At 44.9% G+C, this 26,295-nt stretch overlaps 1 protein-coding gene and 1 long non-coding RNA gene across 2 annotated transcripts; one reads left to right on the forward strand and one right to left on the reverse strand.

Annotated features, from left to right (window-relative positions):
• Positions 1-364: 364 nt before the first annotated feature.
• Positions 365-2,190, forward strand: LOC307209556. Its single transcript, XR_013835637.1, has 2 exons — positions 365-448; positions 831-2,190. It is a non-coding gene; the product is annotated as an uncharacterized lncRNA (long non-coding RNA).
• A 3,823-nt stretch (positions 2,191-6,013) lies between these two features.
• Positions 6,014-25,917, reverse strand: TMEM100 (transmembrane protein 100). The gene is made up of 4 exons (XM_079965722.1): positions 25,898-25,917; positions 25,695-25,800; positions 13,886-14,065; positions 6,014-6,628 (listed from the first exon to the last, which is right to left on the reverse strand). Exon 4 carries the CDS (start codon positions 6,561-6,563, stop codon positions 6,159-6,161), a length of 405 nt encoding a protein of 134 aa, XP_079821848.1. The 5' UTR covers positions 6,564-6,628; positions 13,886-14,065; positions 25,695-25,800; positions 25,898-25,917; the 3' UTR covers positions 6,014-6,158.
• Positions 25,918-26,295: the final 378 nt, after the last annotated feature.

The following is a 26,295-nucleotide window of genomic DNA, read 5'->3' on the forward strand; positions in this document are numbered from 1 at the left end:
TCTGGAGGTCCATTCTTAACCTGAAACTGGTCTTAACCTGAAGCACCACTTTAGCTAATGGGGCCTCCCACTGCTGCTGCACCACCGCGACGCGATTTCTGAAACAAAGTTCTTAACCCGAGGTAATATTTCTGGGTTAGCAGAGTCTGTAACCTGAAACGTATGTAACCTGAAGCGTATTTAACCCGAGGTACCACTGTACTGTATACACCCGTAAAGTCTCACATTGAATGAACTGATCTACAGAAATGACTCTATGATCGGGGTGGGGGTGGGGTGGGGGAAGAGACAGTGTACGTAGTTTTGTAACCTAAAAAAACTGAAATAAAAAATTATTTTTGTTTTTAAAAAACCTGTGTCAGTTGGAGCGGGGGTGGGGGGTGGGGGTAGGGCTAATGTCAGTCTCCCAACTGTTTTCAGTGCATCTAAACTCAAAATAGGGACGCAGGTGGCGCTGTGGGTTAAAGCCTCAGCGCCTAGGACTTGCCAATCGAAAGGTCGGCGGTTCGAATCCCTGCGGCGGGGTGCGCTCCCGCTGCTCGGTCCCAGCGCCTGCCAACCTAGCAGTTCGAAAGCACCTCCGGGTGCAAGTAGATAAATAGGGACCGCTTACCAGCGGGAAGGTAAACGGCGTTTCCGTGTGCGGCTCTGGCTCGCCAGAGCAGCGATGTCACGCTGGCCACGTGACCCGGAAGTGTCTCCGGACAGCCTCTTAAGTGTCCCCTGGCCTCTTAAGTGAGATGGGCGCACAACCCCAGAGTCTGTCAAGACTGGCCCGTACGGGCAGGGGTACCTTTACCTTTACCTTTAAACTCAAAATATGACCAAAGCAGGTTGCTGCACTAATGACGAGGTGGTGGTGGAACAGAAAGGGGAACAGCATCGGAAGATATCCTTTTTATTTCCCATGCTGAAACCTGCTAAATGCTCTCCCTTCGGCAACAGATCAGTTTGCAGAGTCTTGCTGATGTTAATCACTTTCCACGCTGCGAACGGGAGGGATGTTTCTTTTTAATCCACCTGTTCAATTATTTGTCATTGCTACGGGCCCCGTTAATTGTCGCTCCGTGCAAAGGCTTTATATTGTAAGAGGACACCCCCTAATATTTTTAATGACCTTAAGCAAAGTGATTGACACACGATACCCGTGTCAGATGTTCTGGTGACGCAATATGTTCCCCTAGCAGCAGGAAAGCTTCCTGCCGTGATTAAGTCCGAGCTATGAAAAGTGCTAAAATGTGTGGTCAGCTTTCCTCTGATGCAAGCGATTTTATTATAGCGTCTGGTAACAGCGGAGTGTAGCAACACAAATACTGACTCTAAACATCCCCTCCCATAGGTATCGCCTGCTCTATTTAAATCACAGCTTCCACTTTACAAGGCCAGGGATCTCAGCTATGAGGGGTATATACGTGTGGGTATATGGATTTTTAAAATAAGCTTGAACAGTGCTGCGCAAGGGATAAGGGGATATTCTGCATTTCGTTATTATAAAATAGCATCAGAACACCTCTGGTTGTGGGAAGCAGGGTTTTTTTTTTTCCCCAGTAGGAACTCAGGGGAACTGAATTCCCTTACCTTTTAAAAAATTAAATAATTGATTTTTTGTTAGTTTGCGGGGGCTGTAACAGATATACACCCAATGCCTGAGCTGAAAATCTGTCTAGATCTGTAAATGATTCTTCAACATCAACTTCGTTGGACTGGTCATGTTGTGTGGATGCCTGATTATTGTCTTCAAAAGCAACTACTCTATTCTGAACTTAAAAATGGAAAACATAATGATGGTGGTCAACAAAAGAGGTTCAAAGACTCTCTCAAGGCAAATTTTTAAAAATGTAGCATAAACACCGACAATTGGGAAACACTGGCCTGCGAGTGCTCCAACTGGAGAACAGCCTTGACCAAGGGTGTCATGGCCTTTGAAGACACTCAAACTCAGGATGCAAGGGAGAAACGTGCTAAGAGGAAGGCATGCTTGGCAAACCCTCACCGTGATCAACTCCCGTCTGGAAACCAACGTCCCCACTGTGGAAGGATGTGTGGATCCAGAATTGGCCTCCACAGTCACTTACGGACTCACTGCTAAAACCGTGTTCATGGAAGACAATCTTACTTGGCTACGAGTGATCGCCAAAGAAGAAGAATACAGTATCTGTAATCAATAAAGTTGTGGTCATTTCTAATCTAGATCATTGTCTGCTTGAGTTTATTAAACACACCTTACGTTTAGCAGCTGCCTGGGGGTTGGGGTGGGGGTGGCACTGTGATTGGGCCCGCAATAAATAAACAAATGAACTTGGTGGTGAGTTCCCCCACTCTTTTTTTTTCCTCAGAAGAAAGGCACCGGTGGGAAGCAATATATAAACATAAGCTAGCTATCTGTGCAATGATGGGCTTCAGGGTTTCATTCATCTGGAAGAAGTAACAATCGGGCATATGCTTCGGGGCATGGTTTTGAAACTTGGTCAATGCACAGCAAGACAGTATTATGTGTGCAATCATTTGAAGGCTGCAATCCTGTGCACACTTACCTAGGAGGAAGCCCTATTGGAAAAAGTAGGGTTTCTTCCTATTCCGCAGAGGATTGGACCACAATCTTGTTTCTATCCAAGAGAGTGCTTTAAAATCATTAACAATGTGGCAGCAAAATCTCCATGTCTGTACCCTTTAAATGTAAGAACCCTACAGATGTCCACCATCCATTTCTACCTTGTTTTCTATCATGTAAGATGCCACAACACAAATCAAAGGCACTTCCTTCAAATTTATAATATGTAATTTATAATATATAATCTACATATTAAATTGAGCTCCATCCTCAATCAATTCCCCATTGAAAACAGCCTATTAGCTACCAACCAGTCATATCCTTTGACAGTGAGTTCCATGAATGAGTTACAGAAGATAAGGGTCAGCGTTTAAAGGTGCAAAAAGAAAGTTATCCATAGTTTAAGAAGCGCTCAGGCCTTCATAGCCTGTGAACATTCCACCCCATCTTAAATTGATAATAATATCTCTGGACTTTTGGTCAGCTTTAACCCAGTGATTTCTGTTATCTTCTTAAACACCATTTCCCAGAAAAATTGTACATATCTACACCCCCACCACATGTGAACATAATTCCTCGCTATGAAGAACCTGCTCACAAATTTATTGACAGATGCATGGATTAGGATAGCTAGGAGGTGGAAGGGGCAAGCAGGATATAAAATGGAAGAATGGTATAAAGAGGTGTGGGATATAGCTATTAATGATAGATTAACATGTGCCATTAAGGTAACATTGGGAATATTCAGGAGAAATGATTTCGAAGAGATACGGAAGGTGTTTGTAGAATTTGTACTGTTAAACCAGAAAGGGTCATACCATCGTAAGAGGTGTTGAAATTTTGGGAGGTTGGATAGTTACAATGGAATGGTCGCAGGGGTGGGGTGCACATTTTGATTCTTAATTATTTGTGATTATTACTCTGTCAAAATAATAAATAAATAAATAATAAAAAAGAAGCGCTCAGGCATGGATAAAGACCCTACCCTACCTTTGACGTGCTTTGACCAATGCCAACTAACTGTCCTGGATGGCACTGTGATTCTTCTCCTGTATGAGATGCAGCCATCCAATTCAATGGAGCTGGGATGAGCCTCACAAAGAAAATCCACCTATTTGCAGAGATTGTCTTTGATGGACCGGGGCAAAAAGCTTCAGAACAGGATGCAAAGGACTAGGTTCTATAATGCTGTAGCAGCAGAGATGGTTTATTATTTTAAAATGGAGGGTACAATTTTTAGAAACCATTTTTTTTATATCAAAACCACCCAAAGTGCTAAGTATGACAGTGTTATAATAGTTAACTTACAAAAAAAAAAAGGTCACTTTTTAAAAAAGCTATAAACATACCTTTCTGTTTACTTCGGGCTAATAAGTACAGAGAGAGCACCCTGTATCTAAACAATAGCAACCCTTCCCATAAAATAATCATTAAAAAAGAAAAGAAAATCAATATTACTCTTTACAAAGTACCACAGAGAAACGTCACGGGAACAAAATGGAGAGCCAAGCTGATACCCAAGAACCGGGCTGATGCAGCTATCACAGTTCCTTGGAGAGGGGCGAGGAGCCCCAACTCTACATATGTAAGTCAAAGCCATGTATGAATGACAGTTTTCCTAACCTGCTGCAATCCAGGTGTTGCTGGACTCCAAGTCCCATCATCCCTAGCAATTGGCCATGCTGGCTGGAGCTGCGGGGAGTCCAACACCATCTAGAGGGCAACATGTCGGAGGGAAAAGCTGGTCCATAGGCTTGTCGTCTGTTGAAAAACAGTGCTAAGGAGCAGGTCCCTGGAACCATTGGGTCACATCCTTGATTTTTCTTGATATTCTTCTCCAATACAGTGGTACCTCTGGTTACGTACTTAATTCGTTCCGGAGGCCCGTTCTTAACCTGAAACTGTTCTTAACCTGAAGCACCACTTTAGCTAATGGGGCCTCCTGCTGCTGCCAGAGCACAATTTCTGTTCTTATCCTGAAGCAAAGTTCTTAACCCGAGGTACTATTTCTGGGTTAGCGGAGTCTGTAACCTGAAGCGTATGTAACCTGAAGCGTATGTAACCCGAGGTACCACTGTATTGTCCAAATATTTGCTACATACCCTGCAACATTTCTCCGATGAAAATAGGGACATCCTATTCCATACCTTCCAAAGTATCTCCGATGAAAATGGGGACGGTCCAGTGCTATTTTTCTAGAAAAAGAGGTGCCGGAACTCACCGTGAATGCCTCCCTTGTTCTCTTACATAACAGCAATGGTGCCCACCTGAGAGGTGCCGGAATTGAGTTCCGGCTGGAAAAGCAAACAAACCCTGGGGACGTCCTATTCCATACCCTCCAACATTTCTCTGATGAAAATAAGGGTGTCTGTCCTAAGGAAAAGTGGAATGTCCCAGGATCAAATCAAAAACCAGGACAGCTTCTGTAGATCTGTGACTGTCCCTGGAAAATTAGGGACACTTGGCGGCTCTGTTGCTATTACCTTGGGTGGCAGGTAGTGTCTTTTTGGAGCGGGGAGAAGAGAGAGTTGCAGGCAGAGGAGTTTTCCTTACCTTGGAAAGAGGAAAGTGCTTTCCTGAGCAACGGCAAGGACAATTTTCAACAGTCAAAGCAAACAAACTTGGATTTAACATGGCATGCTGTGCAAGTTTTTTTATTTAATCCGGAAGAAACACCAGAGCTGGGGGACTTATCTACCTCCAGCTGCTTTGGGGCTACAACTCCCATCATCCCTGAACATTGCTCATGCTGTCTGGGGCTGATGGGATGTGGAGTATTGTAACATCTGGAGGTCCAGGAATTCCCGGAACAAAGGAATGATAGCTACTTTTTCTAGCAGAATTTGAAGCACAGAGGCAGCTGTTGGGGGGGGGGATTTGACCCTTTCCCTGCCAACTCCACATAAGATGTAGCCATGGTCCCTTCCAAATTTATGGCAGATCAACACTGACAGGTTAAATAGCCTCTGGAGGAAGGGCAGGCTATAAATTTAATAATGAATAAATAAAACTGTCTGTACACCTTGTCCCAAGTTTTTAAGACAGTCCTTCTCAGGAAAGGATAATCAAACCAGGCTTCTCTTCACATGCAGACACATGAAACATGTTAATTCTACCACAAATCAGAGAACCGGCCATTGTGGGTTACCTGGCTTCTGTCAATTTTTCAGACATGCATTACCAGCTTCCCGCAGCTAACTTTGACCAGACTACGTTTTCCCATCTGGGCCTTCTTACTTGGGTGCTTGGCCACAATTGCACTACAAAATGGAGGGCAACTCCCTCCCACCCCTCAAAGAATGAAAACAATAACATTTGACCGTTGCGATGCAAGTTGGGTAACTGAAAGACAGAAGTCAGCTGAAAGAGAAGAGGAGGAGGACAAAAACCCAACGCAAAACACCGAACCTAGTGCATCTTGAAGCACGCTTGCGATTAAACAGATACCAAGGACTCCTGAGCTGTTAAGCGTGTTTTAGCTCCTATTTTTAATAAATCCGATTCAGCCATTAATAAAATCCTGCAGCCCAACTGCAAATAAATAGGCTCGTCCGTTCCGCGATCCACCTCTCCCCCCATCCCTATTCGCTTGCAGTTTTGTTCTGTTCTAAGCAAACAGGCTCCTCTGATTTGCCACTAGAGTCGTCTGGCTTTCTCGCCTCTTTGTTTTCTTGCTCTTCTGTCGGATTTTCCAGCACAACGCACTCAACGCCAGCAAAAGGAGTCCGGAGGACAGTATGACCAGCCCAAGCACGGAGATGATGGATCCATGGGAATTGAAGCTGTACGCCACCGCTGTGACCACCACCCCGGCGATGAGGATGACCACCCCAAACGGGATCGTGCAGCGGTAGCAGGAGAGTTCGGCTCCCCCCGTGGCAGCTGTCAGTCGGCACTCGCTCACCAGAGGCACGGCTGTCACCCTGCAGTCATTGTTGTTGCACTTTTCCAGCGTTGCACACTGAGGACATTTGGAACCTCCCAGTATCTCTTTGATGGGCTCGTCAGTCATCTTGCAACTTCTGGTTGGATTTTGCACGGCTGGAGATAGACCGGGTGCTGTTGAAAACGTTTCAGCTGTGGAAAGTGGGGGAGGAAGCATTGGAATGGGTGAGTGTTTGAGGGTGGATTTTAGAATGATTCACCCAGACAAAAGGGTGAAACTTTGGAATTTCTTCTCTCTGTAGGCTCAACCACCAACAACAAAGGCTATGCACACACTAACAACTTGAAATGGTGAAGTACGGTCATTTAATTCACTGAAATTGTAAGTGCTTGCATGCATTACTATGTGCTCAAATTTGGTTGGCAACTGAATTCTAGGGAGTTCTCTAGTAGTCCTCATGGAATTGGCTAACATTGGTCACATGGGACCATCTAGTGAAGGAGAGACGCCATTTTATGTGAAGCAAGATGACTTTGTTTTAGATTCCACTGTGAACACTGCTAAGTTGCATAGTGTGAGTGCTTCTTCTCGGTTTGAAAGAAAGAGAGCAAAGCTGCAGGAGAAAGTAAAAGAGGAAATCTCTCATAGGAGCTGCAAGGCATGGCCTAACTGAGATACAGAAGACTGAGTGCTGAGCTCTAGAAAGGAAGGAAAACACGGTTGTTTAGAAGCTAGATGAAGAGACTTGTAAGCCCATGCTTGGATGAGCATGTGACTATAAATATTATGTTTTAATTCATCTAGAACAGGCATAGGCAAACTTGGCCCTCCAGGTGTTTGGGGACTACAATTTCCATCATCCCTGACTACTGGTCCTGTTAGCTAGGTATGATGAGAGTTGTAGTCCCAAAACATCTGGAGGGCCGAGTTTGCCTATGCTTGATCTAGAACGATACGTTTCTGCAAGTTAAGTTTTTGAAAGTCTGGACATTGGTTCAATTCATTTTTGCTACCCTTAATTCAACAGAAATGCAGAGAGGTTGTGTTTCGAGTTGCACTTTTATGTTGTACATAGCAGCAGGTTGGATGTCTCCACCCAATTGCTATAGACCTCAGCTTAACCGCAGCTTACTTATTGAATCAAATGGAAGCTGATTTGATTTGAGGGCTGGTTTGATCAAACAGCAATATTTCTCAAGAAACCACAGGATAAATACGGATTGTGGCTAACATCCTGTGTCCACAGCTTCAAACACTGTGGGTGTCCCACTGGAGCCAGAGCAAAATACATACACAGCCCAAGTCTGGAGGTTCATAGTTCCTTGACAGTTATCCTGATTTTTAAAATCTCTCTTAAGTTATGAACATATATATCTGCTCCACCTCGGATCTATAGAAACCAATACCTTATTTTTGCTTCAAAACTGATAAGCAGAAGTTACCTAAATTTGTCCTTAGAACGATAGATACATTCACATTTCTTAGACACATATATCTCAGCAATCAACAGTTTTAACTGTTTTAACACTCAGAGGCGATTTTAAAATGCAGTCCACTTTATCATTTACCGTGAATTAATGAAACTGAAACCCTTATAAGAAGAGCATAGCTATGAAACACAGGGAGGGTTTTCTTTTACACAATAATACATCCAATATTGCTGCATTTTAAAAACAAAGCCTATAAATACTTCACAACCTTTTTTGCACACTCCCATTTCTCATCAGTCTTTGTTCTCGCCTGTTGCATAGTAAACTGCCATCACTGCCTAAATCATCAGATATCGCCCGCTGGTCAGGAATAGTTGCCAAATAAGAAAGAACAAAGATTCATTTGCAATTTCCTAGGGCCCAGCAGTATTCAAGCTTGCTTAACTGCTTATCAAGCATTCCTTGCACGCACGCACGCACACACACACCACACAAGCTCATTTTCTGCAAATATTAATTCTGATTTCAGATTCTTTTATGGTGAGTCACAGTGAGGCATCTAATCATAAGCCTGCATTTTTATCAACGCTTATATTTTTGATTAAGGCCTGTATATTAAGATGAGCTTAAAGATTTTCAAATGTTTCATGCCAGGCAGAAGACCAGCTGCCTAAGAACCTTGGCAATGTTTATCCTCCTGGACAAGGGGGCCCCCTGATTTATAGCAGAAAACAATTCTCAAAGTCGTAAAAAGGGAATTACAGGCTGAGAGCGAGGACACTGACCTTGCATGTTGCAAAGTACAATTAAGCTGTAAGAGTGGTTAAATTAAGAGTTGGTAAATAGTAAAATAAAACCATGTGCCTCCCATTAAACTTGAGCCATATTTTCCTAAGGTTAAAAGGCCAAGAGCATCTGGCTGGCAGAAAGGAAGAGAGTATTTTGGGAAGTCTTTTTCTAAAGTTGTTTCTTTCTTAAACTGAGATCCTTTTAAGATTTCTTTTCCTTTTAAAAGGTTATTTATGTTATGTATTAAATATATTGGCTTAAATGTAATTATGCAAAGGATTTAGAAACTAAGAAATGTTAAATCCTTATGCTAGATTCTTATTTCATATAGTTGAAAGAGATCACAGGGGCCATCAGCCCAGCCCCCCTGCCAAGCAGGAAACATCATTAGAGCACACATATGGTTGTCAGGCCTTTGTTTAAAGACCTCCAAAAGAAGGAGATCTTTCAATGATGATGTGAACTCAAGATCCTTGACATCTGTTTAAGATAAAAATTTAAGATTAACCATTTGTTTTGGAGGGCAATAGGGCAAGGAGGGCAAGAGGTGAGCTGGTAATTAAGGTTCCTTGTTGAGACACATGTAAGATATATTACTACTTATTTGTCATTTATAGATAGAAGAATATATAGCTTTTTGTTTCCCATAAAAGGGCAAAAGGAAATGGGTGTATCTTTTGTGATTGGTTCTAGCAAACAGCCAATAGGAATTTCAACCAGGCTGATTGGACAGAGGCAGCCAAAGGAGGAGCAAGGGGGCTGGATTAAGGAAATATAAGTGCTGGCCATAACGGCAGGAGGCGAGGCCAGAGCTTGGTAACCATATACCACTGTGCCTCATATTTATTTGTCCGACAAATAAATTATTATTTTAATTTCTCTATTGCTGCGTTGAATATTTCATTCCAGCTAAGCGTTAACCACAAGCAGGGTGCTACAACAGAGCAACTGTGGCGATTGTTGAGGCTACTTCTCTGTGGACTTCCATTTTAACTTGTTCTCAGAAAAAACCTTTTAAGGCCATTTTGTTTCCACTTAAAAGTGGACTTCATTAGAAAAAACACACCATCCTTGATGAAAAATCTTGCCTTTCTGCGTTGCTACGTGGGATTAGAGAAGGAGCAGTGATCTGACCAATATTCGTTTTTGAGAGAGTTTCTTTCTTTCTTCTTCTTAAAAATGTGGCACGTTGGGGACTTGTAAAATAGCAAAGGCCTTCTGGGAAATGATTTAAAATGAACTGGGGAAAAAATGTTTAAATTAACTTTTTTAAAACAAATCAGAGGCCTTCTTATTAGATATAACAGGAAAAGAATTAAAGGGACCCCTCAGTATTAGGTCCAGTCACGGACAACTCTGGGGTTGTGGCCCTCAGCTCGCTTTACTGGCTGAGGGAGCCAGCGTGCAGCTTCTGGGTCATGTGGCCAGCATGACTAAGCGGCTTCTGGAGAACCAAAGCAGCGCACGGAAACGCCGTTTACCTTCCCTCCAGAGCGGTACCTATTTATCTACTTGCACTTTGATGTGCTTTCGAACTGCTAGGTTGGCAGGAGCAGGGACCGAGCAACGGGAGCTCACGTAATGAGGATTCGAACCGCCGACCTTCTGATCGGCAAGCCCTAGGCTCTGTGGAAAAGAATTACCAAAGGATAAAAAAGTACTGTTTATCTATGTGACGATAGCGACAAGAATGTTATTTGCTCAGGGATGGAAAAAAGAAAGAACCCCATCGAAAGAAGAATGGATAATGAAGACGATGGACTATGCGGAAATGGCAAGGCTGACTAGGAAGATCAGGCACCAAGAGGATAATAAATTCAACAAAGAATGGCATAACTTTATAGAAATGTTAGCAGGACTGATATAGCACTTGTAATTTAAAACGGCAAAGGATAAAATGGAAGTGTAATAATTTAGATAAATGTAATTAAATGCGGTAAAAAAAGGAAGATAAATTTTGGAAGCCAAGGGAGGGGTCGGGGGAAGTCTGGGGGTTCAGGGAACCCCAGAAAGGTACTGATATGGACTGTGATGTAATGTAAACGTGTGTGTGTATAAAAAAAATGTTGTTGTTTTTTAAACTTTGAAAAAAAAAATAGAAAAAAATGTGGCATTGTTCTGGAAATTCTTGCATGCTTCTTTCAAGAAAAATCCCAGCTAGTTTCGAGGTTCACAACAAATATCTAACCCTCTCAACCATTCCACAATCAGAACAAATTTTCCATTAGGTTAATTGAAGACAACTAAAGTCATGGGTAGGGACGCAGGTGGCGCTGTGGGTTAAAGCCTCAGCGCCTAGGACTTGCCGATCGAAAGGTCGGCGGTTCGAATCCCTGCGGCGGGGTGCGCTCCCGCTGCTCGGTCCCAGCGCCTGCCAACCTAGCAGTTCGAAAGCACCTCCGGGTGCAAGTAGATAAATAGGGACCGCTTACCAGCGGGAAGGTAAACGGCGTTTCCGTGTGCGGCTCTGGCTCGCCAGAGCAGCGATGTCACGCTGGCCACGTGACCCGGAAGTGTCTCCGGACAGCGCTGGCCCCTGGCCTCTTAAGTGAGATGGGCGCACAACCCCAGAGTCTGTCAAGACTGGCCCGTACGGGCAGGGGTACCTTTACCTTTACCTTTAAAGTCATGGTAAAACAGACCTTATCGCACCCTGACAAGTTTCTTCATCACAGTGAGTGTGCTGTAAAGTGTATTGCTGCAGGTGATTACCACAAGCTATGTGCCATGTAGATTTAGCAGGCAACAGAGGGAATCTAACTAAGACTTTTGTTAGCACAGAAGGATGTTCCAATTCTATTTTGGACAATTTGGGTTCATATGCCATATAGTTCCTTTGCCCTTTTATGCCTAGTACACACACCTCTTTTTTGAGAATGGATTGCTGCTCTTAAAGCAACATGATCACCAAGTCTGTTGTCCAGCTGCTAACTTTTGATGGGCAAATTCAAGAGCTCTGTCCTTCCTTTTTAAGGTCTTTTGTCTTTAAAATGGACTTGAACTGGACACAGCAGCCCTTTAAATAGAGGATGCCTTCAAGCAGAGGACTGTGCTCTGTAAAGAAGAACACTGGGCAGGCACCCTTCACAGGGAAAGATGGTTCCCAGCAAAAAAAAAACCAAACCCAAAGGTTTTCTATCACTTATCCCTCCATGATGGAAAGGAATCGCCAAGAATGAGGCTATATGAGAGTCAGGCCTGCAGCCGCCTCATTATATCAACTAGCTCACACTTGCAGTGCCATGAAAGCAGCATTCCCCATTATGCAGCTATAACATTACAGGTCTTGAACATGGGACAGTTCAGTCAGCAGAGCATGAGATCCTTGATTTCAGGGTTGTGAGTTTGAGCCCCATATTGAGGTAAATATTCCTGCATTGCAAGAGGGCTGGTCCCTTCTAGATTACAATTCTATGGTTCTACGACAGCAGCGCTGAGGGATGAGAGACCATGCAAAAAAGGGGGAGGGGCTTCCTTGGCATAGGAAAGAATGTAGGAAATGCTCTTGAAAGGGGATGCTCAACTACTGCAATGTGCTCCACGTGGGGCTACCTTTGAAGGTGATCCGGAAACTACAACTAATCCAGAATGTGGCAGCTAGATTGGTGACTGGGAGTGGCCGCCGAGACCACATAACACCAGTCCTTAAAGACCTACATTGACTCCCAGTACGTTTCCAAGCACAATTCAAAGTGTTGGTGCTGACCTTTAAAGCCCTAAACGGCCTCATCCCAGTATACCTGATGAAGCATCTTCACTCCCATTGTTCAGCCTGGACACTGAGGTCCAGCACCGAGGGCCTTCTGGCGGTCCCCTCATTGTGAAAAGTGAGGTTACAGGGAACCAAGCAGAGGGACTTCTCGGTAGTGGCGCCTGCCCTGTGGAATGCCCTCCCATCAGAAGTCAAGAAATAAACAACGATCTGACTTTTAGAAGACATATGAAGGCAGCCCTGTTTAGGGAAGTTCTTAATGATTGAAGTTTTATTCTGTTTTTAGTGTTCTGTTGAGAGCCGCCCAGAGTGGCTGGGGAAACCCAGCCAGATGGGTGGGGAATAAATAATATATTATATTATTATTATTATTATTATTATTATTATTATTACTACTACTACTACTAGTAGTAGTAGTAGTAGTAGTGGAGCTATCCAGGCATGGATGCAACATATAAAGGGCACCTAGAGGTTGCCCATCTGATTCTTCAATAGATACATCTTTTGGAAATTGTTTTATGGTAGGGATGCCCAAATTGTGGCATAGGTGCCACAAGTCTACGTAGCTTAAAAGGGTCTGTGGGCTTAGCTATGTCACAGAACTAGACCTATAGATTCCTGCGTATCTTTCCAGAGTTACAGCTCAGGAGGCTAGAGGCATCTCAGAACAGAATTGCTTTGGGGTTCCACATATAATTCTGGTGGCAGTGACCCAGTAGTGCTTTATCATAGGTAAAGGTCCAGTTGTGACTGACTCTGGGGTTGCGGTGCTCATCTCACTTTATTGGCCAAGGGAGCCGGCGTACAGCTTCCGGGTCATGTGGCCAGCATGACTAAGCCGCTTCTGGCGAACCAGAGCAGCACACGGAAACACCGTTTACCTTCCCGCCAGAGCAGTACCTATTTATCTACTTGCACTTTGACGTGCTTTCGAACTGCTAGGTTGGCAGGAGCAGGGACCGAGCAACGGGAGCTCACCCCGTCGCGGGGATTCGAACCGCCAACCTTCTGATCAGCAAGCCCTAGGCTCAGTGGTTTAACCCACCAGTGCTTTATCATACCCTCCAACAAAAATAGGGACGTCCTATTCCAATAATAGTAATAATAAGAATAATAATACCTTGCCCATCTTGTACCCTACACCTGTACGTAAGTTCAGTGCACTTACTCCCAGTTAAGTAAGCAGCCCGAGCATATTTGCAAATGAGAAGGGACAGGGAAATCTGTGTGCTTGTGTTTGGTAAAGCTCTGTCTTTCGACTCCAAAGCACACACACCTGCTTTCCTGTCCCTTCTCCTGCTGTTTTGACACCTTTTATTTCCACAAATTGCCCAGGCAGAGGGGGGAAAGGGGGCACACAGCACCTATTTGGGATGGCATATTACTTTAGGTAGCTCCAGCTTAGCGAGTGCTAGACTTGACCAGGGTTGCCAGCTGTCAACAGAGAGATCCTCCTGTTTGCTTCCAAAATTAAGAAACAGCAAGCAACCAACACACCACTACCTGTATCCACCTACCTCATCCATAGGAAGTCCATGACGGCTTGGCTTGGTGAGCAAAGAGATAAACTTGAGGGTATGTTCTGGAAATCTTCCCTGGGTTTCCCACCACCACCTCTTCTCCCAAACACCAGAAATAAACCGATTTTATGTGGCTTCCTTTTTAAAACCAGACAGAGGATCAGATAGAGAGGTGACCTAGGAAGGAAGAAGATGTGATGTTAGAACTATATAGTTATACAAAGGTACCTTTTATCATATGTGGTGGATGTGCAAAGCAATAAAAAAATTCTAGGAGATGATATATGTAATGGTTCTAGGGGTTGCTCGTGCGTAAGTCGTCACCACACCTGGCTGAGTTACCTGGGTGAACCCTATTCTGTCCGGACAGCCACTCACCCGTGGCTGTCTCAGTCGCTGGCAGAATTCGTCAGTGGGCGTTTCTTGAACTTCTTCCAGCAAAGAAGCTCTTTGACGCCTAGTCTCCACCTACTCTCCCTGCGCGGAAGCCTTCTGCGCAGGGAGGGTGTGGGCAGCGGAGGACCCATGCTCTCCCCGCTGGTCTCTGGCGAGGAGTCATGGAGCCACCTCGCCGATTCCCCCATCTGCCCCCCTTCTCCACTGGTGCTACGCTGATTTCCCTCCCCAAAAGATGGGCTGCTTCTTTCCCTCCTGGGACGCTCTCTGTAATCCCTCTGGAGCCCTCCCTCTCCCTCTGGCTCCGATGGCAGTTCCCTGACAATATATAATGAAATGGAAAAAAAATGTTTTAAATAACTTTTGTTTAAAAACCAGAAGCCTTCTTATTAGTTACAACAGGTACTGAGATGCCAAGTGATCAGAAAAGACTGTTTATGTATGCAACAACAGCCGCACAGGTGCTATTAGTCCAGAAATGGAAGGAAGAAATAATCCCAACCAGAGAAGAATGGCAAACCAAGTTGATGGACTAGGCTGAAATGGCAAAATTAACTGGGAAGCTTAGAAATCAAGAGGACAATTTTTTTAAAAAAAAGAGTGGGAAAAGTTTACATTCTATTTACATTGTAAGCAGGTTAAAATGTTAGCAGGATTTTAACCACACTTGTAAACTGGTGGACAGCATGGACAATTTGGAAGGATAAAACTTGGATAGTATTGGTACGCAGTTGTAAATATTACCATTAGGACCCATGGAAGGGATAGGGGGAAGTCAGGAGATTCAGAGCAATCTCGATATTTGGATTTTGAATTGTTTCCTGTTGTATGTTTACATTTTCTAAAATCAAACAAAAAAATATATTAAAAAAAGAACTCTATAGTTACCGTATTTTTTGCTCTATAAGACTCACTTTTTCCCTCCTAAAAAGTAAGGGGAAATGTGTGTGCGTCTTATGGAGCGAATGCAGGCTGCGCAGAAGCCAGAACAGCAAGAAGGATTGCCTGCTTTCACTGTGCAGTGATCCCTCTTGCTGTTCTGGCTTCTGAGATTCAGAATATATTTTTTCTTGTTTTCCTCCTCCAAAAACTAGGTGCGTCTTGTGGTCTGGTGCGTCTTATAGAGTGAAAAATACGGTATATGAACCATTCAACAGCATTCCATGTAAGAAAAGTTCTGTTGCTTTACACTGGGTAGGAAACACACACTTTAGGATCTCTCCTTCCTCAAATGTGGGGTTCAGGGATTTTCCGTAATAAAATACCACTTTGTGAAGGATTCTCTGGAATCAAATATTGCCAGATCTCCCTCCCCACCCACGGGAATCACCCTGATTCCAGGCTATTTCCAAAACTCAGTAGAACATTTTCCTCTAGAAGTTCATAGAACAGACATCCATAGCTCCACAAGTTCCATTGTTCATGTTGCGTGGCCTGCTATTGCCTTCCTTCTTTATAATAATAATAATAATAATAATAATAATAATAATAATAATTTATTTATACCCTGCCCATCTGGCTGGGTTTCCCCAGCTACTCTGGGCGGTTTCCAACAGAATATTAAAATACAATAGTCTATTAAACACTAAAAACTTTCCTAAACAGTGCTGTCTTCTAAAAGTCTGGTACAGTGGTACCTCGGGTTAAGTACTTAATTCGTTCCGGAGGTCCGTTCTTAAACTGAAACTGTTCTTAACCTGAAGCACCACTTTAGCTAATGGGGCCTCCTGCTGCCGCCGCGCCGCTGGAGCAAGATTTCTGTTCTTATCCTGAAGCAAAGTTTTTCACCTGAAGCACTATTTCTGGGTTAGCGGAGTCTGTAACCTGAAGCGTATGTAACCTGAAGCATATGTAACCCGAGGTACCACTGTAGTTGTTTTTCTCCTTGACATCTGGTGGGAGGGTATTCCACAGGGCGGGTGCCACTATCGAGAAGGCCCTCTGCCTGGTTCCCTGTAACTTGGCTTCTCACAGCGAGGGAACCGCCAGAAGGCCCTCGGAGCTGGACCTCAGTGCTCACCATAAAGCTTTCCAAATAATTCTTCCCACAAGCAGCCTTATCTGACAAAGAGATACAGCATGCTTCCAAAAGACTTGTTTATTGAGGGTTCAGCCTGATCTGTTTTCAGGGCAATGAGGCCACGCTGTCTATTTAATAAGAATTCACTCCGATTTGTATGATGACAGCGCTTGAAAGCGAGCGCTAACTCACACTTCCCTGAGCACACCTCCACTGTGCAACAATCTGATTTTTTTGAGGGGAGTAGCAACAGCTTGGAGGCAATCACTGGGAGAAGAGGCAACATGGGTGATTCCAGCATCAGCGGCGTAGCGTGGGTTGTCAGCACCCGGGGCAAGGCAAGTAATTTGTGCCCCCTAACCTGGGGCAAGGCAAGTAATTTGCGCCCCTAACCCCTAACCTGCCGCCGCTGCCAGCTTCTTCTTGCTGCTGCCTGGGCTGGTCGGGTGTGGTTCTCTCCCGCGCTCAGCGCTGCGCTGGGCGGCCGCTGCACTGTCCCTCCCCCAGATAGTCCCTCCCTCGCTCTCTCTCCGCTCTGTACCACAACGCACGCCTGGCACCCTCCCCCTCCACAGTGGGCGGCGACCCGGCAGCTCGGATCGGATTCGCACAGCCAGCACTGCAGTGAGAGAGAGTGAGTGAGCCAGGTAGGGGCAGAGAGCTGCGAGTGCGAGCGCGCCCCCCCAAAAAATGTTGTGCCCGGTGCGGCTGGCCCCCCTGCACCCCCCACGCTACGCCACTGTCCAGCATTACAGTGGGCTGGACTAGATGGAGTTGGGTCCCTTCCAACTCTACAATTCTATGATTGCCCTTTCCCTAACCACACATCCCTGCAGTAGTTGGAATAAAAGATTCGTATTTCCCTCTGTGCAGGAAGAAGCCCAGCACTGGAGTAGGACTGGGAGGTATCTATTTATCAACATAGCAATGTATCACCAGCTAAACATTGTGATATACGGATATATCACTTTGTCTGAAATAAGGATGGAATTATGTAGAGGCAAACATAAACCCATTATGAATTTTTTTTTCTTTCCGCATCCATACCCCACTTAGTGGCAGCAGCAGGAAGGTGCAGAAATAACACTGAGAAGGTTATTTTCTTTTTAAGTTACTAAAAATAAATGTGGCAGTCTGTTGCTGCAGAAGACCAAGTGTCCCTATTTTCCAGGGACAGTCCCAGAGTTACAGAAGCTGTCCCAGTTTCTGATTTGATCCTGAAATGTTCCGCTTTTCCTTAAAGGTAAAGGTAAAGGTACCCCTGCCCGTACGGGCCAGTCTTGACAGACTCTGGGGTTGTGCGCCCATCTCACTTAAGAGGCCAGGGGCCAGCGCTGTCCGGAGACACTTCCGGGTCACGTGGCCAGCGTGACATCGCTGCTCTGGCCAGAGCCAGAGCCAGAGCCAGAGCCAGAGCCAGAGCCGCACACGGAAACGCCGTTTACCTTCCCGCTGGTAAGTGGTCCCTATTTATCTACTTGCACCCGGAGGTGCTTTCGAACTGCTAGGTTGGCAGGCGCTGGGACCAAGCAGCGGGAGCGCACCCCGCCGCAGGGATTCGAACCGCCGACCTTTCGATCGGCAAGCCCTAGGCGCTGAGGCTTTAACCCACAGCGCCACCTGCGTCCCTTAGGACATCCCTATTTTCATCAAAGAAACATTGGCAAGTATGGAGCTATGCCATCCACAAGTCAAAGAGATTAGTAATTATACAACCTTTAGAAGACATCCGAAGGTAGCCCTGTATAGGGACGTTGTTTAATGTGTTATTATGTTTTTATATATGTTGGAAGCCACCCAGTCAGATGGGCGGGGTATAAGTAATAGAATTATTATTACTATTATGGAATAGGATGTCCTTATTTTCATCGGAGAAATGTTGGAGGGTCTGCTGCAGGGGAAAAGAGCTTGTTTTAATGCAGAAATGCAATTATCGTAGAATGGGATAAGCAACGCTTGAAAACATTGTTGCCTGTTGAAATAATTGATTATAGTTTCAAGGATGACTTGGCCACAGATACAGTGGTGCCCCGCAAGACGAATGCCTCGCAAGACGGAAAACTCGCTAGACGAAAGAGTTTTCTGTTTTGGAGGTGCTTCACAAAACGAATTTCCTATGGGCTTGCTTCGCAAGACGAAAATGTCTTGCGAGTTCCTGTGGGGTTTTTTCCCTCCCCCCCCCTTTTCTAAGCCGCTAAGCTGCTTATCCGCTAAGCCGCTAAAAGCCGCTAAACCGCTAATAGCGCTAATCCGCTAAGCCGTCAATGGGCTTGCTTTGCAAGACGAAAAAACCGCTAGACGAAGAGACTCGCGAAACGGCACCACTGTATTTCCCATCCTTGGTCAGAGAAACCCCTGAGGTAGTGCTGGAAGAAGCACAGCACTAAAGTTAGATTGCATGGGTCCTCCACAGATTGTGTCTAGAATACAAACACACACACACACACACACACACACACACACTATCATGAAAAAACATTCATTCCTAACAAACACCCCAGCCCTAAGCCATGCCCCATGGCAGTTTAGGAGAAGACCCTGTTTAAATGCAACATGTTTAAGAGATTTCTTCAGCCACCTGCGCTTTGACGAGCCAGAACTCAGGGCAGACACTTTTCCGTGACACATCTCAGCCAAGAGAGAGCCAAAGCGATTGTCAACAGGAGCAACAGCTGTGAAACCGCCAGGCAGCCGGGTTAACCTTCTGAACCAGCAAAAGATTTGTTACTAAGCTTACTCGACATTCCTTTGGTACGCATGTGTGGTTGCGAGGGATTGTTAGGGCCATTTCAACACGGCAGCCGGCGCAAGCTGGAAAGGTGTGGGATATTCAAGAGGAAGAGCAACATTCAGCACCGTGACCGTTAGTAGCTCAGGGGCAGAGCCTCTGTTTGGCAGGCAGAAGGTCCCGATCCCTGGCAACTCGAGGTAGGGCTGGGAGTGACTCCTGCCTGAAACCCCGGACAGCTACTACCAGTCAGTCAGTGTACACATGACTGATGAACTAGTGGTTCTGATATACAGTGGTACCTTGATTTTCAAACGCCTTGGTACTCAAACAACTTGGAACCCAAACACTGCAAACCTGGAAGTAAGTGTTCTGGTTTGCGAACTTTTTTTTGGAAGCTGAGTGTGCTCCATTTTGAGTGTTACTCTTCCGTTTTGAGTGTTACACTGAGGTCTGTCTGTTTTTGCTATTTATTTTGTGTTTTTGCGGCTCTCTTTTTTGTGTGACTGTGTGGAACCCAGTTCAGCTACTGATTGATTGATTGATTGTGTGACTGAAGTACACTGTTTATTGCTTTCATTTTATGGATCAATAGTCCCGCTAGATAGCAAAATTAATGTTATATTGCTGTTTTAGGGGTTGTTTTTAAAAGTCTGTAATGGATTAATCCATTTTGCATTACTTTCTATGGGAAAGCGTGCCTTGGTTTTGGAACGCTTTGGTTTGGGAATGGACTTCTGGAACAGATTAAGTTTGAGAACCAAGGTACCACTGTAAAGCAAATCCCCATGTTCCTAGCACACATGATACGTCCCAAAGGAGCAGCCTTAATAGTGGTCATTGGAGGAAAACATTAATCTGTCCTTCCTTTCCCATTGTGGTTCTCAAAACTGCACAGCTGAATTGTCTATGAGAGCTTAAATAACTGAAATAGTAGTGCAAAATGGGCCTCCTTTTTGTCTGGGTCGTGTTTCTTTTATTTTGCTGAGTCATGTTTCCTCGCTCTGCTCCAGCAATTCATCCTGGCAGCCCTGATACACACCTGGATCTTCTATACCCTCCCGGCCTACCCTGTTCATTTCAATGGAGGAAGCAGCTGCTTAAGAGGCCCTGAGTTCCTTTCCCAGACAAATCTATGAAATTTAGGGAAGATAAGTTAACCTTTAGGGGAAGGGACTGTATGTAGCTCCAAGACAGAGCACATACAAAAGATCTATCTTAGATTTTCAGTTTAAAAAATCCAGATAGCACCCCAGAGCCTTGCTGCTGGCCAGAATCGGAAATGCTGGACTAAGTGACCCTATTGATGCTTTTGAATTCTGGTGCTGGAGGAGACTCTTGAGAGTCCCATGGACTGCAAGAAGATCAAACCTATCCATTCTGAAGGAAATCAGCTTTGAGTGCTCACTGGAAGGACAGATCCTGAAGCTGAGGCTCCAGTACTTTGGCCACCTCATGAGAAGAGAAGACTCCCTGGAAAAGACCCTGATGTTGGGAAAGATGGAGAGCACAAGGAGAAGGGGACGACAGAGGACGAGATGGTTGGACACTGTTCTTGAAGCTACCAGCATGAGTTTGACCAAAGTGCGGGAGGCAGTGGAAGACAGAAGTGCCTGGCGTGCTCTGGTCCATGGAGTCACAAAGAGTCGGACACAACTAAACGACTAAACAACAAAAACAACGAGTTCTAAATGCAAGTTCGGGATTAGGTACACTGCCATTGACATCCCTGCTCCACGGAGTGCTGTTATGTTCCAAGTAAATGTGTTTAGGATGAGGGTTTCCCTTCACCCAACATGCAAACAAAACAAAGCCCTGCTGTGATGCCCCAACCAACGCAAACGAGTCAAGCATGTCAATGAGACACAATCTATTTTCAATCGCAATCAGGGTTTATAGGACAAGACTCTCCCTCTACCTCACAGGCAAGCCAAGTCAAGTCAAGGGATGATTCAAATACCTACGGAAAGTTCAGCAATCACTTTTTTTAGACTCAGAGGAACTGACTCCCAAGCAGAGATCAGCAGTACACTTTTGGGCTGGCGCACATGTGTGCGCATATTCTGTCTTGCGCCACCAAAACATAGGAGTGGCAGACCTGTAAAGATGCCACCCAGCACCCACTTACATGTCCTTGCTAGCAACAGGAGCCATTTGTGCACATGGTGCGCCATTCAGGTTTAGTCATGTAGTGCCAGCCACAGGACTTTGAAGCAGCCGTTGGTCACACCCACACCAGACATTTAAGCTCTCTTATACCCAGGGCAAACATGTTGTGAAGAATCCTGTATAAAGTATCCATCTGTCATGGATCGGCCCAGTATACCTGAAGGAGCGTCTCCACCCCCATCGTTCAGCCTCGACACTGAGGTCCAGCTCCAAGGGCCTTCTGGCGGTTCCCTCACTGTGAGAAGCCAAGTTACAGGGAACCAGGCAGAGGGCCTTCTCGGTGGTGGCGCCCGCCCTGTGGAACGCCCTCCCATCAGATGTCAAAGAGATAAACAACTATCTGACTTTTAGAAGACTTCTGAAGGCAGCCCTGTTTAGGGAAGTTTTTGATGTTTTATTCTGTTTTTAATATTCTGTTAGGAGCCGCCCATAGTGGCTGAGGAAACCCAGCCAGATGGGCGGGGTATAAATAATAAATTATTATTATTATTATTATTCATGCTTGAGTTGATTGAGTTAATGCAGGGGATTGGACTAAATTACCCTTGGGCATCCCTTCCAACTCTATGATTCTGTGTTTCATAACATGCAACTGCACCTAAGGTCTTGGGAAAACCAGCTCAAAGGCAATATAGGACAATATGTCATACGCATGTAACAGACACCATTTCTCCCTGATGTTTCAGAAAGTGAAAATCCAGACACAAAAAGGGTTTTGAGCTTTTTGTTTGGCAAAGTTGTTACTTTTGAGGGGGGGAGTTTAGCTTTTGCACAACCCCCCCCCCCCCATGAAGGTACCGTGCCTCCCTGGAAAATCACCCCCCAAAAGCAACATTTCCAATATGTGCTGCCATACACCCGGGTTTCCCGTCGTTTTTGCCACTTTCCGAAAATTCCGCCCAGACGCCATTTTCGAAGGACGAATCCCGGCTATGTCCGTGAAATTCCGGACCTAGGTGTTTCCGGCCGATAGGTGTTTCAGTGCATGGGGACGAGGAAACCATATTCTGCTAGCATAAAGGCTGAGGTGAAACTGACCAACCTTGAGGCAAAATGTGAGACACAAGCTGTTGGTTTCAGTTCACTAGCTAGTACAGTGGTACCTCGGGTTACGGACGCTTCAGGTTACAGACTCCGCTAACCCAGAAATAGTACCTCGGGTTAAGAAATTTGCTTCAGGATGAGAACAGAAATCACACAGTGGCGGCAGCGGGAGGCCCCATTAGCTAAAGTGGTACCTCATGTTAAGAACAGTTTCAGGTTAAGAACGGACCTCCGGAACGAATTAAGTATGTAACCAGAGGTACCACTGTACAGAAAATCCCAAAAGACAAAAGGTTTAAATTGTTTGAGGAGGATGGAGACAAAGCAGAACTTCCAGACAACCCTTTTATCAAGCTTTTGTTCAGATTGGTTTACTAGATGTAGGTGATGTTGTGTCAAATCGGGGTTTTCTAAACTTGGACTACAACTCCCATCATCCCTAGCTAGCAGGACCAGTGGTCAGGGATGATGGGAATTGTAGTCTCAAAACATCTGGAGTCCCAAGTTTGGGAAACCTGGTGTCAAAGGAAGGGTTATGAATGCAGTAGGCATTACTGTCATCTCTATGTGGTGCTGGGAAAATCTCCTGTCTCAAATCCCAAAGATCCACTGCAAGGCAGCACAGAACAGAGATGGGGAATCACTGGTCCTCTAGATGCGGTGAGACTACAGATCCCAGTGCCTCTGAACGTTGGCTCTGTTGGCTGGGGCTTTGGGGAGTTGTAGTCCAGCAAATTCTGGAGGGCCCTGGTGTATACAGAACTTTGCTAGATGAACCAATGGTCTGACTCAGTATAAAAGAGCTTCCTGTGTTCCTAGATGTAGACCTAGTCTGTTTGGATGGGACCCAGCTGAAGAACCCCAAGCAGAACGAGCATTGAGTACACAGGAGTAAGCACTTTCAAATTTCACCAATTTTATAAGCGGTAATCAACTAGGAATAAAATGGATTTATGCGTCAGGACTGATTCAGGAGAGGTAATATAGAACAGGCGCAAAGGGAGTTAGGATGATAAATATTGCTTTGACATATGCAACTTTGTCACTGACTGCGCATTTCAAGGCATGTCTACTCAGATTGTAAGCGCTATTTAGTTCCATGAGTCTTATTTCCAGGTAAGTGGGAACACAATTGCAGCCAACAGCTGCAACCTTAAGCATATTTAACTTGGAAGTAATGCCCCACTAATGAAGAAAGAAATTTTTCTTCTGAGAGATTTCAGTCTGAAAAGCACTGTTTCCTATGTCTTCCTGCCACGACACTCCATGTGGGTTCAGAACACGCTTCTCTAATCTATTCAGTGTCCTTCTAATGACCACTTTATTTTCTTCACCCAAGGCCAGAGGCAGATAATAGCTGGCTTTTCAGAAGGCTGTGATGGTCCATAAGGCATTCATCTTGTCCCACTGTCATCTCCCGTCAGGAAAGTTTTGCAGATATTTAAATCTCTGCAGAGTTTTACGGACAGGGGTTGTGGCAGAATGATTGTGACCACCAAAATGGATCTAACCTTACGATATTCTGGAGAGGGTGAGGAGTGGGTTCTATCTTCAGCCCCCTTTCAGATTTGCCCTAGTAAAATCCCTTCTAACCAACCTTTGCTATACATTCTCAAATGTCTCCTTATACTCCACAAGAACTGTATGAACTAGGCTGCAGGTCCTCTGGGCATTTATGTCTCCTATAATGTGCCCTACATATTCCTGGGGCTACAGAACATTAAGTCATCATCAAGAAAATCTGTGGTCACCCCAGAACCTGTTTTCAGGCTAGGATGTAGCCCTGGGGGTATTTGAAGCACTGAGAAAGTCACTGAGCACATGCAGAGCAAATCTCCATGACTAACTACAACACTCTGCACCTTTGAAAGAATGTGAATTGCCACTTGTGTCCTTGCTCCTCTTTAAAAATACAAAGATCCAGTAAACAATAAGCAAGAAGAAGAAGAAGAAGAAGAAGAAGAAGAAGAAGAAGAAGAAGAAGAAGACCCTTGCTGGGTTGTAACAGTTTCCTGCAGTTTTAATGTGATCTCATGCAACTTACTCAGAAGTAAGCTTTACCCATGAAACTTACTCCTGACACAGTCTGCATGGGCTTGCAGCCTTAATGCTATAATTAGAGCAGTAGTATTTGTATGGGGAAGGGAGAAGGAGGTTAAATTGCTTTTCCGCTTACCCACTTAAAAACACACACCAGTAAATAAAACAGAGACCTGTTGCTTTTTAAGAAAATTGTAACGTACAGGAGAGTTTCCATGCCATCTCCCTTGCTCCTTCCTTGGCAACCACAATCCCCTCCCCCCAAAAAAACACACACACACACACACACACACACTTTTTGATCATTTGATGTCAGGTGATTTGAGCCACATGTCTACCGGATCAGATCCTTTTGTTGAGCGTAGCCCTGCATACTTGGTTTGCTGGGAGGTGTCCTTGTATACCACAATACAAGCATTAAAAGTAAAAGTTCATGCCCCCCCCTTTCCCCTAATCTCAAAAAATAAAATAAAATAAAATAAGACCACTCTGGTCCTGTGTGTGCTGCAGGATGAAAACTGCTAAACTGTTAGGACAGTAACATAGAGAAATGCAAAATATTTAATATATTTCTCAAGGCGACAAGAGACCTGGGTTCAATAATAAGATTCTAATGGGGATTCATAGGGAAAGGGTTTTTACATTGGGTCAGTCTCTCCCTCCCATGATTCTGGTAGAGAAGCCAGTTCTGAAAACACAGGCTTAGCTCTCCCGGGGCATTAACTTTTAGGAAATTCTCTTTCGAGGTTCGAATTCAGTTATTACAGTAGCAACCATAAGTTCCAGTCCCACGTGTGTCTACTCAGAAGTAAGTCCCATTGTGTTTGATGGGGGCTTACTCTCCAGTAAGTCGCCCTACATTTGCAATCCTATGCATACTTACCTGGGAGCAAACCCCGCTGCACACAATGGGACTTACTTCCGAGTAGACTGGCAGACGATTGCACTGTTGGAAGCCCAAAAGGGGGAGAGTGTAAGAGGACTAGGAAACCAAGAAATCTTGGAGGGATGGGGGTGGTCTCTTTTTCCCAAGCCATTAAGAAAAGTGCTCGCTGCCCAATTTATCTCTCATCTGAACACTCCACCACCATCGAAGTTTATCCCAAGCACATCGTTTCATAAGAAAGAAAGAACGTCGTTTTCTCTTATAGTATCATAGCATGGCATTTTGATATAAAGTCCCGGAAAAGTGAAATTTGGAGTTGGCGCGGGTACCAATAATAATAATAATAATAATAATAATAATAATAATAATAGTTTGTTTGTTTGTTTGTTTGTGTATTTATTCCCCACCCATCTGGCTGGGTTTCCCCATCCACTCTAATACTTCCCCCACTTTTAAGAAGCAGAAAAGGCGAAATACAATAGCAAACGAGGAGCGGGGAGAGAAGGAAAAGAAATAGACCCACTTTCAAAAGCTCCGATGCGATGAATATTCTCCCATTCAGCAAATGCTTGGCAGATCTCCGCCGACGCTTCTGGCGCTGGGCTCCCTCCCTCGAGCGCGACCAACAGCTGGAGCAAAAAATAATAATATATAATAAAAAAAATTTTGGAACAAAAATAAGAATAAAAAAGGGACAAAATCCAGCCAGCCGTGCGCGGAGCTTACCTTCGCTCGCTCGGAATGCCACTGGGCAGACACTTGTCCGGCAGCGCGAGAAGAAGGGGAAGCAAGGGACCGTAAACAAACTGCTGAGCCGGAGTTTAAAAAAAAGAAGTGGGAGAGAGGAAAAGATCAAGGGACCGGAGACAATTTCACAGGATTAAAGGAAAGCTGTGTGGGAGGGAACAGACGCTCATCAAGGGTAGCACTGGCCTGATTGGGGGGCTGCGCAAAAGGGGGAGGCGCCACAGAAGGACGTTTTGCAGGAGAAAAGGAAAATAGATCCTTTGTTTTGTTGCCTGACTCTGAGATAGGGAGGAGAGAAAGAGACAGAAAGTTCAGAATGGTTCATTTTAGGGGCTTCCCCGGAGGAGGGTGTTTAACATTTAGTTCCGCTGCGTGTG

The sequence above is a fragment of the Podarcis cretensis genome (assembly GCF_951804945.1).
Source record: "Podarcis cretensis genome assembly, chromosome: 2".
Classification (NCBI taxonomy): Eukaryota; Metazoa; Chordata; class Lepidosauria; order Squamata; family Lacertidae; genus Podarcis; species Podarcis cretensis.

What these genes read in the sequence shown, in the direction of transcription:
- TMEM100 (XM_079965722.1), bottom strand. Translation starts at nt 6,563, where the DNA reads ATGACTGACGAGCCCATCAAAGAGATACTGGGAGGTTCCAAATGTCCT.